Genomic DNA, 17,386 nt, shown 5'->3' on the forward strand with positions numbered 1-17,386 from the left:
CACTCAGGAGAATGGCCACACGAAAGGAAACGGACAGTACGGAGCATCGCCAAGGATGGAGAGGAGCTGGGACTCTCATATACGGATGGTGGGAATGTAAAATGGTACCACCCTTCTGAAGGAGGGCGGCGGTTTCTTACCCAGAGAGAAGACACTGACCATACGACCTAGGAATCCCACTCTGATGTGTGCACCCAAGAGAAATGAAAACTTACGTGCACACTGTCCAGAGCAGACTTCATAACGGACAAGACTGGAAACAACCCAAATGTCCCTCCCGTGGAGGATGGGGAAACAGGAAGCGGTACATCCATCCATCCAACAGAAGACCGCTCAGCAATAGGGGCGCCTGGGTGGCTCGGTCGGTTAAGCGTCCGACTTCGGCTCAGGTCACGATCTCGTGGTTCATGGGTACAAGCCCCGCGTCAGGCTCTGTGCGGACAGCTCAGAGCCTGGAGCCTGCTTTAGATTCTGTGTCTCCCTCTCCTCTGCCCCTCCCCCGCTCATGCGCTGTCTCTCTCGGTCTCAAAAATGAATAAGCATTAAAAAAATGAAAAATAGGGGCGCCTGGGTGGCTCAGTCGGTAAAGCGTCCGACTTCAGCTCAGGTCATGATCTCGCGGTCCGTGAGTTCAAGGCCCGCTTCGGGCTCTGTGCGGACAGCTCAGAGCCTGCAGCCTGCTTTGGATTCTGTGTCTCCCTCTCTCTCTGCCCCTCCCCCACTTGCACTCTGTCTCTGTCTCTGAAAAATGAATAAACGTTAAAAAATTGTTTAAAAAAAATGAAAAATAAAAGTAAACATTAAAAAAATGAAAAAAAAAAAAAAGAGTACCACTCAGCAATACAAAGGAACAAACTGCCACAACATGGATGAATCCCAAATGCATCATGTGAAATGACAGTAGCCACACCCAAAAGTCTGTATGGGTCCACTTGTATAGGTTTCCATTTAAGTGACATCCTGGAAAAGGCCAAACTACAGAGACAGACTGCCGACCAATGACTGTCAGGGGGCTAAAGGTAGAAAGAAGGGGCGTGGGGGAATATTTTGGGGTGATGGAACTTTTCTTTATGGTGGTGGTTACATGTGTTTGTCAAAACTCATAGAACTAAACGCCAGAAAGGTGAATTTCACCACATGTACCTCATTTTAAAATTCGCACGCACGTGCACATCTGCACATACACTAAAGAAGGGCATTTATTAAGAAAGAAGGCCTCTTAGGGGCGCCTGGGTGGCTTAGTTGGTTCAGTACTCTACTCTTGATTTGGGCTCAGGTCATGATCCCACGGTCATGGGATCAAGCCCTCATTAGGCTCTGTGCTAACTGTGGAGCCCGCTTGAGATTCTCTCCTTCTCCCTCTGCCCTTCTCCCCTGCTTGCGCATGCTCTCTGTCTCTCTCTATAAGAAAGAAAGGAAGAACAAAAGAATGAAAAAAAGAAAGAAAGCCTCTTCAGAAAAAAAAAAAAAATGACAATGACCATAGATCCCATAACACCCGCCCACTGAAATGGATGGAAGACATAATTGACCTCAGACTGTAAATCGCCATTTAGTGTGATGAAGTCCGACGGTTATTCTGGGTTCAGCTTCTCATCTAGAACTCTCATAACCTGCCGTGGGCATTTGAAAAGAGGGGAACAGCGCACCCTGCATCAGGGACATCGCTGGCGATTCTACCCAGCGCGTGCTATGGGCATCCATCTTCCAAGGACCTCCGACACTTCTAAGCTTAGCTCAGCTCTTACCACACTTACTACTACAGGCCTGGACTAGGGAAGGTGTCTGAAGCGAGCAAGTCTTCTGAAATATGCAGAAAAACAAACTCTTAACATTTGGTCAATTCCTCCCTACTTGCATCATCTCCTGAGTGTCCTGGAGGACAGGAGCGAGGGAAGGGTTTGGACTCTTATTTCGCAGGCCTGCCAGATGGCAAACACTCCTCTGTCCCCCAGCGTGTAATAAATGCCTTGAACTTGCATTATTCCCAGCAGCTTAGACAGCCTCGTGGACATATCTAAGAGGTGGGCTGTGTAGGAAGACAGCACCCAGTAATACAGTAAGGAATGTAGCTTGTCTTCGTCTGCCTTTCCTGGCACAGAGTTTCCCAAACCCTTGGAATTTCCTGAGAGATAGGAGTATCTTTGTTATTCTAATGAGGTGACTCAAGCTTGGTGGGTCCCAGGATGGGGGCTGCTCACCCAAAAGACCAATCATGTGATTAGAGGGTTGGGACTTTGGGCTGACTTTGGTCTCTCCCAGGGAGGGGAGGTGGGGGCTGGAGACTTAAGTAATATGGCCGCGAGTTAACCGATCATGCCTGGACATTAAACTCTGGACACCGAGGCTCCATGGAGCTTCCTGACAGGTGGACGTACTGAGCTGCTGGGCGGGGGGGACATGCCTAGATTCCACAAGGAAGGTGCACGGAAACCCTGGGGTCTGTCCCAGGCTTTGCCTTATGCGTACCCTTTATCATAAAACTGTAATTGTCTTTTTAAAAATTTTTTTTAATGTTTATTTATTTTTGAGAGAGAGATAGAGCATGAGTGGGGGAGGAGCAGAGAGAGAGGGAGACACAGAATCCAAAGCAGGCTCCAGGCTTTGAGCGGTCAGCCCAGAGCCCGATGTGGGGCTCGAACCCATGGCCCGTGAGATCATGACCTGAGCTGAAGTCAGACGCTTAACCCACGGAGCCACCCAGATGCCCCTAAAACTGTAATTGTCTTAAGGCACTTTCCTGAATTCTGTGAGTTATTCTAGTGGATTACCTAATCCGAGGGCTGCCATAGGAACCCCCAAGTTTACTAGCCCTTTGGTCAGAAGTGCAGGTGGCCCGAGGCTAGTGTCAGAAGAGCCTGCAACTTGTGGAGGGTGACGCTAGCTCCGGCTGGGGAAAGTCCAACTGCATGCGGCACAGCCAGCTGGGGGTGGGACAGAATACACCCTCATGTGAAAAGTGAGGACCCTGAGGCCCGAGCCCTTTCCATCGTTCCCCCAACCGCACAGGGGCCCTACACGGGGCTGGAAGAAATTCCTGCAGCCTAAAGAAGGGGGCCACTACATGGCAGTGAGAAGCGTGCATCTTTTCAGTATGTTTGAAGGTGAGAGTGTCAAGTTTGGAGAGAAAGGCAATAAAGGGCAATGATGAAGAGGATGGGTTTGAGGATGACAGACTCCGAGCTTGAGTGCTGGCTTTGACACTTGTGTGATCCTGGAATGCCACTTATTCATTTTGTGCCTCAGTTTTCTCCTCTGTAAAATAGGAATAACAACACCTACTTCAAAGGGCTCTCAGAGGATGAAATGAAATGAAGTAAAGAAAGGGCCTGATGGAGTGCCAGGAACACAGTCGATGTTTAATTAATGGTAGCTCTTATTCTGGTTCCTGCCTTTGAGTACGGTTTCTTTATGATCCAACCATTTAATTGCTGAACCCTAGACAAAAAAGTATGGCTGCACTTAAGTGACTTTGAGAGCCCAGAGAGAGGTCATTTTATGTTCTTGGCATAAGGACAAAGAGAATCAGAGCCCGAGGGTTACTTCTTGTAAATTTCCCCATACCTTGTTAGGATCCAACTTGGTTTTGTCCACTGGAGCAGAGTCTTTTATCACTTCCACAAATTCTGCACCAAAACACTGACCATAAAATCCCTAGGCAAGAAGAACCAACAGATTATAAAGGTGACCTAAATGTAATGCAAGTCTTTGAGTCTCAGAGGTGGAGTCAGTTTGGAATAAGTGTAAGGAAAAATTTGCTCATTGATTATTGGAAGTTCTTCTGAACTAATGAGGCAGGTTCAGCATTTCTGGAGACAAAAATAAAAATATAAGGAAGTGCAGCATGGCAAACTGACATAGGCTTCCTTATAATAAGTATGCTTGAGGTCTGATTCAACCAATGTCATCATATTTCCTGAGAAGCTTTAGGGGAATGGCACAATTTCCTTCTTGCCTTTTGTATCCCAGGAACTTGGAGGTCACCAGGCTTCCCAGAATGTGACAAACCATACTCCACAAGAAGACAAAATATATACTTCTAGTTCTATGTTGAAGAAACATATTAGGGAACCAAGTGGCCTGGGGTCAATTGCTAGTTTTCCTTCTCATGAGCTGAATGACTTTGGACAAGTTATCCAACCACTCTGGGCCATGGTTCCTTTGAGTCAAGTAGGGACTGAAGTCTCTTGTCTTATTTGCCATGGATGGATAGCGTAAGGAACAATTTGGCAACTAAAGTGTTTTAAATTTTACAGTCACGAAAAAGAGTAAATTCAAAGCAATGGCAAGAAGGCATGAGGAAATGAATCTTAAGCTAATTGTAAGCAGTTCAGGGAACTCAGTTACTCAGCCTGAGAGGGTTTTGTTTGGCAGGCACCTCTTGACTTTCCTCCTGAGTTCTAAGTGCTTGGCCCTTTCAGTGTCTGCTTTTCTCACTTTTCCCTGGGCTGTTTTATTTTTTCTCCATCCGTTCCTCCAGGAACATGCTTTGGCTTTTTTCTGCTACATTATAGATCAAATGTAAACAGCAGGTTTGGGCTTCCAGCCTATGAGGTTAGACAGTGACTCTGAAAATCCATAGAGGAGGGCTCCTTGGATCAGCTCAGCAGGAAGAGGGCTATTGGGAGTATCTCTGTGTCAGAAGTGGGATGTGTTGTCCTGTGATACCAAAAGGATGGCCATAACATTTTCTAAGGATAACTCAGTAATCTGGCTAGATTCGAAGTCAAGGTAATAATCTTCAAACTGAGGGGCACCTGGGTGGCTCAGTCAGTTGAGCACCTGACTTTGGCTCAGGTCATGATCTCACCACTCATGAGTTTGAGTCCCGTGTCAGGCTCTGTGATGAAATCTCAGAGCCTAGAGCCTGCTTCCAGTTCTGTGTCCCCTTTCTCTCTGCCCCTGTCCCACTCATGCTCTGTTTCCTTCTCTAAAAAATAAATAAACATTAAAAAAATAAAAAATAAAAAAAATCTTCATACTGAAAAACTATTACTAAAATTTCAAAAGAATTATAAGAAAGCACGTGACAACAAGTGGCTTTTAGATAGTCTTGAAAATAAATAATCGCCATATAAATTTATAAACTTTGATAAACATACACAGAATCTTAGGGAAAATTTATCCAAATCCTGCTTTACCTTATGACCTCACCTAATACCTTCATATTATAAATGCAATGTGGAAAAGTTTTATACAGATCAACGATGAATCCATAACTCTTTTTTTTTTGTAATAACCCACTTTAACTTGCTTTTGTGAAGTATATAATGTCAAGCACTTTTCTTACCTCTAGTCTGTGAGAAATCTCAGGTAGCTTGGTAATTGCAGGCTCTTTGTAAACGAATTCCTGCTCATCTAAATCCCCAAATTTGGATCCATAGAAACCAACTCGGAAGTAGGTTCCAAACATTCTCTTATGACCCTAATGAGCAAAATAAGAAAGCCTCTTTTTAGCTAGGAAATTCTCGAAGATCTACTGGTTTGGAAAGGGCAGGAGTCTTTCACTGTTGTGTTACAAAGCATTTTATTCCTATGGCTAACATAAACCAAAATCACTCCTTTAAAAAAAAATGTAATGTTTATGGAATAAACTTTGGAAATAATAACAATCAAAATGCCACAAAAGATTTCTAGGACTTATTTTAAGTGAATTTAAAGGATTTTCACGTTTCCTGGTTGTAAAGTAATTCAAGCTGCTTTCTTTCACAGTCTGCACTCTGGTCCTCTGTCTATTACCAGGCCCTCTCCATTTAGTAGGTGAGAGGTACAGTAATGATGTGCTCCGGGCCAATCCCTCCCTGGAGAGGAAGCAAGGCTAAGCATCTCTGGGACAGGGTCACCTGCTGCCAGGTAACAGGACCCACTGGCCAGGGTCCCCAACTACCTTGCTAATGATGCTGTCAAAAGCCTTCTGTAGCTTGTCGTGTGTGGAGGTCAGCTTCCGGAAGTCTCTATGTGCTTCCAGGATGGGAATGACCAGCTTGTAGACCTCGTTAACTGTCTCGTACAGTCCTCCCTTGGAAAGAGAAGAAGAAGAGGAAAAAAAGAATTTAATCCCTTGGCAAGTTAAGAAGAACATTCAGAGTTCAGTAAGTGCCCGAGAACGGATTACTAATTGGCACCACGATATTTTAAGAGCAGGAGTGATGTCTGAGCTTCTCTGGAATGGCTGGAGCGCTCACACTGAACTAGACACATGCTAAATGGTCCTTTATGATGATGTTAACTGGGAAAAAGGGTTTTCAAGGGATAAAAACAGACAGGAGATTGGCTGCAGGGAACTAACTATTCAGGAAGACAGCTTCAGAGTGTTTAAATGTCATCAGGGGCCACTCTGTAGCCCAATGTTCAACGCATGCCTGAAAGGAGCTGGTAGGGTTCTAACTAGTTCACTTTCTTGCATTTTAAGAATAAAACAGAGGTATACTGCACTTTCTCTGAATCCTGAAATGGAAAGCAGAAAAAAGAAAAGATAGTAAAACAATAATTAAAATACATAGAGGGCGTAGGGTAGGAACTTAGAAATGAAAGCAGAAAAGAAAGAAAAATATAAAGATAAACATAAATTGGATCAGCGAAACACAGTGATGTATTAGATATTTACACGGCTTAAAAACTGGGGGCAGTGAGGGATTATCAGAATAAAAATGGGCAAGAGACTTTCTTCCCTGCCCTGAATCTCACGGACTTCATCTACCTTTTTTTTTTCTCTTATTAGGGGTGGTTAGACCCAGACTAGGGGAATGGGGGGAGTCTCAGCGGTGTGGGCCCCCACAATTCTCCGAGCTGGTCCTGGTTTGTGACAAACTTGAGGATCACCCAGTTGTCAAGAAGGAAGACGGTCGATCTATTCCTTCCCTCTCTTCCCAGAGGCTCTGCCCCCACGTTTATCTCCATGAGAGGGAAAACGAGGGGGTGAGAACCCACCTCGTCATTTGCGGTGTAACCCTGGGCGGGTCATCTCACCTCTCTGCAGCCTAACCTCCACCCTGTTAAAATGGAAATAATGCAGGGATGCTGTTGCCCAGGCAAAGAGCCTGCCATGAGGACCGGAATACCGCAGTGATGAAAGCTTTCTCAGCTACCTGGAGAGCTGATGCAATTTGCATATGTCAAAGTCATCCGGGGGCCACCCCGCCCCCTGAGCATCCCGGCACCAGGCGTGCCTGGCTCGGTGGTAAGGCTGCATCTCACGAGGCGCTCGGTCCGCAGGGAGGCCCCGGGGTCTCTGTAGGCACTGACCGTGCTGAACAGCTCAGCCGCATGCTCCAGGAGGCCCACCAGGCCGCTCTCGGTGAAGTACCGGCCCGAGCACACACCGTCCTCGTCAGGGGACAAGGTGTCATCAGAGACCGCAGACTCCTCCAGCACATTGGAAGAAATATTCTGAAAGAGATCGCACTATAAGCCCGGAGGACGGGGAAGCCACGCTAAGGAGAGGTACCACAGGGACCCACGAGGCAGCAACGAGGCAGCCCACGTTCAAAGATCCTCACCCAGCCTGTGATTTTACAAGGTCTGTAATTCTACCCAGAGGAGGCTCTGGCTGCCATTCATGTCGAAAGTACACTGAGCAACTGGTCTTCGAAACTTACAGTCGTCTTTTCTTTTTAACCATCAGGATGTACGTAAAGGACACGTACCTCGACGTAACAATGGTTGAGTTACTTTTGTGAAACGACCCTATGGGACACCCAGCAGAGGTCATGTTTTTTTTTTTTTTAATTTATTTGTTTTGCGAGAGAGCATGAGCCAGGGAGCAGTGGAGGGGCAGAGAGCAAGGAAGAGAGAGAATCCCAAGCACTCTCCACGTTGTCTGCACAGAGACTCAAACTCACAAACTGGGAGATCATGACTTGAGCTGAAATCAAGAGTCAGATGCTTAACTGACTGAACCACCCAGACGTCCTGGGGTCATGGCTTTTAAAAGGCAAAGGCTAGGGGTGTCTGGGTGGCCCAGTCGGTTAGGCGCCCAGCTCTTGGTTGTGACTCAGGTCATGATCTCATGGTTTGAGGGACCGGGCCCTGTGCTGAGGGCATGGAGCCTGCTTGGGATTCTCTCTCTCTCTCTCTCTCTCTCTCTCTCTCTCTCTCTTTCTCTCTCTCTCTTTCTCTCTCTCTTTCTCTCTCTCTCTCCCTCTCTCTCTTTCCCTCTCCCTCTCTCTCTCACCCCAAAATAAATAAACATTAAAAAAAAATAAAAGCAAAGGCCAATTAACAGTTAGCTAGACTCCTTGTTTCCATAGCCAGGTGAACCTCTGGAGTACAATGCTACTGACTTGACTTTCAGGTGAACCATCTTATAACAGCAAGTGAGAATGTCCTCTCTGTGGACGGGTTTATGGCAATGTGGCAGTTACTGTTGTTTTCGCTCATTTTGTTCCTATATACAGCTTTCCCTTTACACAAACCATAGAGTTTAAAGTCTCCAGCGGGGAGTACAGTAACCAGGGCCAGCGTGAACCAAGCGAAAAAACCAAGAGCACAAAATTCAGGGAGGCATTCACTCTCAGGGTCCTGTAAGTAATGACTCTGAACTCGTGTGACTCTAAGAGTGAGTGCTTCCTTAAATTCTGATCCTTGTGTGCCTCTCTCGCCTCAGCCCCTCTCTGGTCCTTGCGGTGACTCTCACTCTTGACATCTTAAGAGTCGTTTTTTTCAACCTCACAGCTGTGGAAGAAATGCACATAGAGCATAAAAGACTTGGGAAATCCTCCCAGCTTAGAGATTGCAAACAGGTAGCACACACGCCACTCTTTTCTATTCCTACACTCATAGCAGGCATAACTAATCAATTATAGCACCACTGAACTGTGGTTCAGTGGGTTTGAACTGCACCAGCCCACTTAGGCGCATTAAAAAATATATATTCGAAAAATTTTTGAGATTTGCAACAATTTGAAAAGACTCACAAACCATGTGGCTTAGAGATACCAAGAAGAAATTAAGGAAAAATTAGGTATTATTGTAAGGATACAATATATTATAAATATAGCATACAAAATACATATTAATTGACTGTTTTTGTGACCAGTAAGGTGTCTGCTCAACAGGGGGCTATTAGTAGTTAAGTTTAGGGGGAGTGAAAGTTACATGTGGATTTTTGACTATGTGGGGGGTACCCCATGTTGTTCAAGGGTCAACTGTAGTCTCAAAATTTTTTCCAGCATAGCATTCCAGTCGGCTGCTACTAACTGACCAGAGTTGGCTTGAGAAGAAAAATCTGCCTGCCTCCTCGCCTGGCTAGCAAGATCAAGGGACTCAACCTTAGCAATCACAGAAGAGAGCTGTCACGGTCCTGTATCTTCACATCCCAGACTGTACTGCAGTTTTAGGAATATAGGAGACTCTCAGAATCTCTTGAGCCAGTCTTTTTCCAAACCTGGTCTTTCTATTATGATGTTTCCAGATTGGAATAACAGAAGGTACAAGGGATTCTGCTACAAGAATCTAATAACTCAAGAAGTGAGTACTATTAGAACTGTATGCAATTTTCTACAGGGACAGGAACAGATCTGAAGTAAAGTAGCTTTGTTAGCTGTAATCAGAGGAAAAAGATTCTGGCAGCCTTTCCTGGCTTGGGAATCAGGGAGGCAGAAGTAACAGCAGCATCTGAGAATGTATCCATATCTACGTTTGTGGAATAAACACTGCTCTCTGGGGCATAGAATTTCAACGATCTCAGGGCCTTGGAATTCAGTGGCCTCAAGGTTATTTTCCTTGCACAGATTTATCTATCTCCGGTTTGTAATTCTTTTCCAAAAATTCAATTCTACTGGAGAAGAACAAGGTTGAAAACTAAAGCACACAGTATTTAAAAAATCAGCTCTGGACATCTGTGGTTAACGCTGTCCTTCATCTTTCTGCAAACTAAGGAACCATACTCCCGGCGCAGCCCTCCGCTCTAGTCCAGCCAATCAGAGCTTTCCATCTCTCTAGCCATTACGATTGGTTCAGGGATGAACACGTGACCCTGTCAGAACCAATAAGATCCACTGAGACTTTCTTGGGACCTGCTAGCCATGAACCATCTCTCTATTCTCTTGGTCTGGAACCAGGGAAGGCCTTAACCTAAGCGAGTATGGGAAACGTCTGCCCAATGAAGTCGACATAAGGGAAAGCAGAGACAGGAAGCAGTGATGCCACTGAAGTTTGATGACATGGTTTGGGGCCTTCCTTCCAATTTGGCAGGTGCTGCTTACTGCTCACCTCCCTTAGGCAAGCTGATAAATTCCATTTCCACCTAAGGTCGGTCTAGGCTAGGTATTTGTCACTCGCAAGCATACGTTTCCAAAAAGATCTGGTATGTGTTCCTTGAGAGAAAGCAATTGGCTCATAGGCAGGAACACAATTTGGCTCTTCTTCCCCAGCTGAGAACACCTATCTCACCATATTCTGTGCACCATGAGGACCTCATACTTCACAGTTCCTTCTGCCTTCCCCTTCCTGGTCCTTCTGAGCTTCTCACAATCCCCCGGTTAGGTCACATTATAAACACTCCCAGCATCTTATACCTCTTTATCACATTTATCATAATGGTAGTTCAATAAGGAATCGAATAAGGAATCAGTAAGGAATAAGGAATCAATAAGGAATCAAATAAGGAATCTGATGTTGCTCTCCCTGGCTAGAACGTAAAGTTCACGAAGACACAATAAATGCTCAGTATCATCTAGAAGAATAAAATGAATGGATATGGATGTATGAGAAATAGAGCTATCTGCCCCCATGCGGAAGAGATGTGGAATTCTGTTGGTTCTAGAATAACTATTCTATCTTGCCTTGGCATAGCTTATTATAAGCACATCAACTGAATTCTAGGTGAAATTAGAATTATTAAGCTTACCAAACATGAAAGTCAATCATGAAATGCCATTAAAACTTAAGTGAACAATAGCAAATAAAATACAGTGACTGTTGGGGGGCGCCTGGGTGGCTCAGTCATTCATTTAAGCATCCAACTCGTGATTTCGGCTCAGGTCATAATCTCATGGTTCATGGGTTAGAGCCCTGCATGGGGCTCTGCACTGACATTGCAGAGCCTGCTTGAGACTCTCATCCTCTCTGCGTCTCTCTCCTCTGTCAAATAAAATAAGTAAACATTAAAAAAAAATAAAAAATACATAGTAACTGTGAAAAAGGCAGAGAAGAATGTTAAGAAGTAGTTCAGTTAATGAAACATGAAAGGAGGGTGACAAAATTCAACATTAAGTAAAACACCTAAAGATTTTCCGGGAACTGAAAGAGTAGCACTTATAATATTTATCCTTGATAATATCAAATGGCCAAAATGAATGTGATGAAAGAAGCAGATACCTCCACAATGATTTTTATAGCTTTCTTCACTGTTATGTGAATGAAAATCAGATGTGATATTTTTATGATTTTTGGATAAGAATTTCCCTTTTGGCTTTTATGACAAACATTTCTGAATTGAGCATAGAGTTTATTTGCTGAGAATAAAATGTTAGAATAAATAGCATTGTTATCAAAAGCCATAAGGAAAGAGGGGCTAATAATAAGAAGCAAACAGGTGAAGAGGTGAACAGAGTTCTAGAAAATCCGAAGCTCCCGGCCCCCCAGCGACAGTTCCAGGGACTTCTTCTCGAAGCCTAGGGAAGATGTTCTGAATTGTCCTCTCCCTCTGGTTCACACAGCCATGACAGAATTGTGTTGAAGAACAATAGTGGAAAAAAGCCTTTTATAAAATCAGTCACGTAGATTCAAGCAAAGATAATACACTTGTAAATGACTGCGAGTCTGGCTTGAAAAGGGCTCTATTACTGAACTATATTGTTCATGGTTTCAAGGAGAGTCATTTCTGCAAATTAGGTGTCTCTTAAAAAGGTACTCATAAAACTTTTGTTTTCTCTAAAGACCGTATTAAACTGTTCGGCAGAAGCTGTCCAAGTGACCACCGAGCACTGTAGCCCGAGCCAACTTTCAGGCCTGGTAGACCACTTTCCTTTGCTAACTATGGGTCATATTCAGATTATCCCAAGAAAGTACTGATTCAGCTCCTTTTTTCTCTTCCCGGGTCGATGTGGTTCTTCCTTGATTTGGGACTAACGTGTGGGACGCTACAGACTTGGGGCATCTGATCAAATGAACGGGCCACGAGGGAAATCATTTCTCCCGTGTTTGGAAAGTACTTTCACAGGTGTCCGTGTACTGCACCAACTATAAGTCTTTGAGAAAGAGCTTAAACGAGAAAAAGAGAAACTGCTGTCTCAGTGTCTTTATCTGTAAAGTGGGAGTAATAACACCTTGCCTATGTGCCGGCTTCACGGGTTGATGGGGAGGGTCAAATGTAATCATGGATCTGAGTGTTTGGGAATGTGTACGGGGCCTATCAACTCCACATTTATTGTAAACAATTAACAGATACCCCAAACGAGATGGTAAAGCGATTAGAAGAGGCAAATGTAATTTGCTAAAGCAGGGTGCTTTCATCCTTGGCACCACTGATTGATGTTTGGGGCCAGATGATTCTTTGTGGTGGGAACTGATATGCATCATAGAATGTTCAGCAGCAACCTTGGCTTATAGGTGTCAGAGGTAACCCCCACTTGTAACAGCCAAAAATGTCTTCAGAGACTGTCAATGCCTTCTGGGGTTGGAGGCAAGACTGCTCCCCCCAGGTGAGAACCCCTGCCCTAAAGGAAAGGCTGAGCTTGTCCCCCACCTGAAAGCTGACGCTGCCCACGGGCAGGTAGCTGTGGTCCTCCAGCATGCTCAGATACTCGGCCACCAAGGCGGCCGCGTGCACCAGGCACATGGCGGCCTCCGTGTAGCACTTCTTCTTCATGTGTTTCTCTGCCATGTTCTGGAGCCAGGTCAGCCGCAGATCGGGAGATGTCTGGTAACTTTTGGCAATTCTGAGGGCATATTGGGAAGGTTTCAGGGACAGCTGGCTAATGACACTGTTCTTCTGCTGTGGATGCCACTGTTTCCCCCAGGAATCCCCCCATCCCAAGAGTTTCCCCCAACATGTTCAGAAAATGAGAGAAAAAACCCCAAACATTTATCAGTCCAGCTGTCTTCATTCCAGAGGTAGGGTGGGCTGGACCCCAAGAAACGGCATTTAATTGAAGTTTTATAGGGAAGAAAAAGGCCTAAAAAAATGGTGTCTATTTTAACAGATCTCTAGCACTTTCCTTCCTTTTCTTTCCTTTCTCTCAAAATAATAACAGAAGACAAAAGTACTACCCTTCTATGACCTCACATCAGAACACATTTATTTCTATGAGTAGTTTCTCCTGAACAAGGACCATAAAACAAAGCGTCAAACTATAAAATAAAATATGATTTCTAAATACAACTGTACACGTATGTCTAAATATAATTGGGGGGGGGGAAACATATGGAAAATAATTCATATGACAAAAAGATAGTTCTTTTCTCTCATTCTTTGGTAAGTAGAAGATACTGCTGTAAAAGATACCTCACTTTAAATTAGGGACATATTTCTAAAAACGTGTGCATGGACCAACCCACTCTGCATGATTAATTTCTACCAATTTGTATATACGCTTTTGGATGTCATCCAAAAGAGTGTACCCACATGGCTTATGCTAATGACACCAATGAGAACTCCATAGGAACAAACCCTAGACCCTCAAGTGACACCTTTTGGTTTTATCAGAAAAATTTACCTGTACATGAGATCCATAAGCATCTCAGGATCTTCCTGAAATTCCCTCATTTTTACCGTGTCATATAAGATGCTGTTCAGATTGCAGAGAAGTTCCTCCACCTGAAAAACAGTGTATACCTCTAAATAATCCTGGCTTTGTAATCCATAGCAACAAGTGAGGGGCTGTTCTGGAAGGTCAAGGGGAAACCATAAACGTTCTTCTCTATGGGAGCAGAGCTCACAGGTGTAGGGGAGTCTAGATGGACCCTCTGTGGCCTTCATCTTTGCAGGTCCAAATGATTCTGAGGCTCAGATGTGAGCTGGCGCTTGGGATCCATGAATTGGCCCTGAATCCTTATACTATCCGCCCTCTTTTTCTTTAAATGAACTTGAACTTTCGTTTGCAACCTGAAAAGCCCTAAACTGTACTCTGGAACGTCAGCGTGTTTTTTTTTTTATTTATTATTATTATTTTTTTATACCAAATAGGAGACAGTTTAGGACTTCAGCTTAGGTTTCATATGTGTGTAATGTTATGTATTAAATACATATGTACACATAATACTTACATATTTTATGTATAATATAGAACTGTTATATAATTATATATTATATGTTATATAATTACCTAGTACACACACACACACACACACACACACACACACACACGTACACATACACAAGCCTATAATCGGCTGATCCCGGACCCATGCATGAGACCAGGCACGCTCTTCTGTCTACCTGGGTGGGGAAAAGAGTGGCCTGCATGGCCGTGTCCTCTTCTGCATAGGCCAAGATCGTCCTCAAGGATCTTCTCAGGTACTCCTCATTAAAGTCTGGTGCTTTGCCCACCAAAGATGCCAGAGACATGGTTACTTGCATCTTTACTCTGGCAAAGTTCTGCAGCAGGAAAAAGACGAGATGGGACAAATAAGAGGCACGGGGCTAGGAGATCGTGGAAGGCATTGGAGCCAGACACCAATAACTCCCCAGTGTTTCTGTCACCCCGTCTCCGTCATTTCCTTTTCCCTCAATGAAATGTGAGCTATACTTTACAAGATTCATACTGTTGCTTAAATGGTTTAAATGGATACTGCTGTGACATAAATCTGTCAGCTCCCTTTAAATTTTCATCGAGGACTGGATGGCCTCCATGCTGCAAGGCAGGAAGGTGCCTGCAAAGCCGGGTCTCAAAGATGTATGCTTTTGTGCCAAGATTCTTCTTCCGGGGACTTTACATAAACTGCAGACAGGAACAGGATCTCCATGGCCACGTTTTCTGAGCTTTTGGACTCTGGATAGGCAGAGACTTTCTGTTTCTCCCTCCTTTCTAGCCCTATGGAAAAATACAGCCATCCTGGGAGCCCCTGAGGAATGTCCTAAATATTTCAAATGGTTATGCCTAACATATTTTGTGTGTGTGTGTGTGTGGGGGGGCTGCTTTTTTTCCCCAGGGGCGAATTTATCTTTTAATATCTCTTGAGCATATTCATTAACAGGACCACAAACGTAAGTTCCCAAAGAACATACCAAAATCTAGATAAACTAAAGTAAAGGGAGATGGTTCCCCATTAAGGCCGAATTCCAATGGCTGCCAAGCTGCAATTAAAAGCCAGTGTAGATGACACTGATCATTTCAAACCCTCTTCCGCAGGTCATTCTGGCACCACTCAGCAGAACTGGGAAACCAGACAAACGCTTCTGAATTCCTAACCTGCCTGCTGTATTTCTTTCCACAGAAGCCAACTTCTAGCCTACATACATTCACTCCTTTTTTACACTGAAACACACAGATGGAAGCCACTGCATCATCGGTCTTCATGTTCGTTTCGGGTCACAAGTTCAGCTCTGCTACCCATCTACGTCGTGGATTGTTTTCTTTCACGAGGGACACGAGTACACGGCAATCCCACCACCTCCCCCTCAACCAGGGCTTTGCACTGACTTCCTCTACTGACTCCGGGGCCCCCGGCCGGTCTGGGCTCTTACGCTGGTGGCTCCAAAGCTGAATCTCATGAGGAGGTAGAGGGTGGCACAGGCTTGGGTCCGCGTGACGTCCATGCTGCTGCTACAGTGATGTAGCACTCGCTGACACAGGTCTGCACACTGTTCCACCTCCTCCTCAAACAGCAGGTCCCCGAACTAGGAGAGACACAGGGGCCATGAGGCGTCACTCGGCACCTTCATATGCTTTCTGGGACGGGTGCCTGTTGAAGGAGGCCGCGTCTGCCGGGACAAGCAGAAAGCCCAGAGGAGCTCACGCACTGCTCCAGAAAGATAACGAGCTCCTTGAGTCAGAAGATGAATTGAAGCGACGGAGTCGACTTCAGATTTAATTATGAACGGCACAACTAAGATCAGGGCTGCATGATTCAATGGCATCGTGTGGGCCAGGTTGCATTCGCGGACAACGTCACAACGCTGAAGGAATTATCCTGAGTTTACGGGGCCCCCTGGGAATGACTGGCGACTAAGAAAGAGAAAATAATCCGCAGGGGAGAGCAGAGGAATTCTACTTTCTGAGTGTAAAAAAAAGGCCTGGCTCAGTCAGAAGAGCATGCAATTCTGGATCTCGGGGTCTCGAGTTCCAGCCCCACGCTGGGTGTAGAGATTACTTAAATAAATAAGTAAACTTAAAAAAAAAAAAATGGAAGAGATCCCATGAAGAAGGTACTGAGGTTTTTCCAATACAGGGGGAGAAGATAAACTGCATTAGACCATTTTAGGTAAGGAAAATCTGTATTCTTCAGGCTATGAGCAATTTATTTCTAAATATGTCATTTTAGGACATGACATTTTGCAAGACTTACTGATTGATGGGAGTCGTGTGTAGGATGCTAATCTCACTCAAACACGGTATTAAAAAGGGGGAAAGTAAAAGTGCTCAATTGTTTTTGCTCTCATGTCTCCAGTGAGTGGACATGTCAAGTTTCTACAGTTTTGTGCACATTTCCAGTGTGAGAGCCACTGTTTTCTTCTCGATGGTGACTTCTCAACATTCTTAGGGGGACTTAAAACCTTTACCTCAATGTCGCTTAACGCCACACCATGTGGGTTTTGGTGCATCTGTAGGGAGGAGTGTGAAGCTGGATGAGACTCTCTGCTCTTAATTAAGAGTCAGAAAACAAGCATCGCATGTTTACCTTGGCGATGAGAGCCCGGAGTGTTGCAAAGCAGTGAGTCAGGTAGGTGGTGCTCTGATCACAGCTCAGAGAATTCACCAGGACCCTTAGGACACCTCCCAGCAGGCTGTCTTTACAGTCCAGAGCCGAGCTTGCCTGGGGAAGTGGAAGAACAGCATCACTGAATCCCTGTGCGGTGCCAGTGAGCGGAGGGGTGAAGACACAAGGAGGCACTCTTGACGATTAGCACAGCGATGCTCATTTCATCTCTCTTTATCTAACATGTTAAGGGTTTGGGAAGTGGCCACACACATCAACTAATCCATGACAGTTGAAGACCTATTTCCAAATGACTTTATTCCCAAACTCCCAAATCGGGGGCAACTGGGTGGCTGAGTCACTTAAGCATCTGACTTCCGCTCAGGTCATGATCTTGCGGTTCGTGAGTTCGAGCCTCGTGTCTGTTGGGCTCTGTGCTGACAGCTCACAGCCTGGAGCCTGCTTCGGATTCTGGGTCTCCCTCTCTCTCCGCCTTTCCCCTGCTTGTGCTCTCTCTCTCAAAAATAAATAAGCATTAAAAAAAAAAAATAAAACCTCCCCAATAGTTTGGGACTTATGCCTACTT

General features: G+C 44.9%; 1 protein-coding gene across 4 annotated transcripts in view; it reads right to left on the reverse strand.

Moving 5' to 3' along the window:
- Positions 1–17,386, reverse strand: part of DOCK8 (dedicator of cytokinesis 8) — a 226,632-nt gene that overhangs the window by 17,497 nt on the left and 191,749 nt on the right. For all 4 annotated transcript variants that reach the window (XM_042964329.1, XM_042964328.1, XM_007077463.3 and 1 more), the window contains 9 exons: positions 16,783–16,917; positions 15,629–15,781; positions 14,381–14,539; positions 13,659–13,759; positions 12,689–12,881; positions 7,246–7,389; positions 5,888–6,019; positions 5,291–5,425; positions 3,565–3,654 (listed from right to left, as the gene is read on the reverse strand). In XM_042964329.1, coding sequence (XP_042820263.1) covers positions 3,565–3,654; positions 5,291–5,425; positions 5,888–6,019; positions 7,246–7,389; positions 12,689–12,881; positions 13,659–13,759; positions 14,381–14,539; positions 15,629–15,781; positions 16,783–16,917 — 1,242 coding nt within the window. The remainder of the gene's footprint in view (positions 1–3,564; positions 3,655–5,290; positions 5,426–5,887; positions 6,020–7,245; positions 7,390–12,688; positions 12,882–13,658; positions 13,760–14,380; positions 14,540–15,628; positions 15,782–16,782; positions 16,918–17,386) is intronic.

The sequence above is a fragment of the Panthera tigris genome, chromosome D4 (genome assembly GCF_018350195.1).
Source record: "Panthera tigris isolate Pti1 chromosome D4, P.tigris_Pti1_mat1.1, whole genome shotgun sequence".
In the NCBI taxonomy this organism is placed as follows: domain Eukaryota; kingdom Metazoa; phylum Chordata; class Mammalia; order Carnivora; family Felidae; genus Panthera; species Panthera tigris.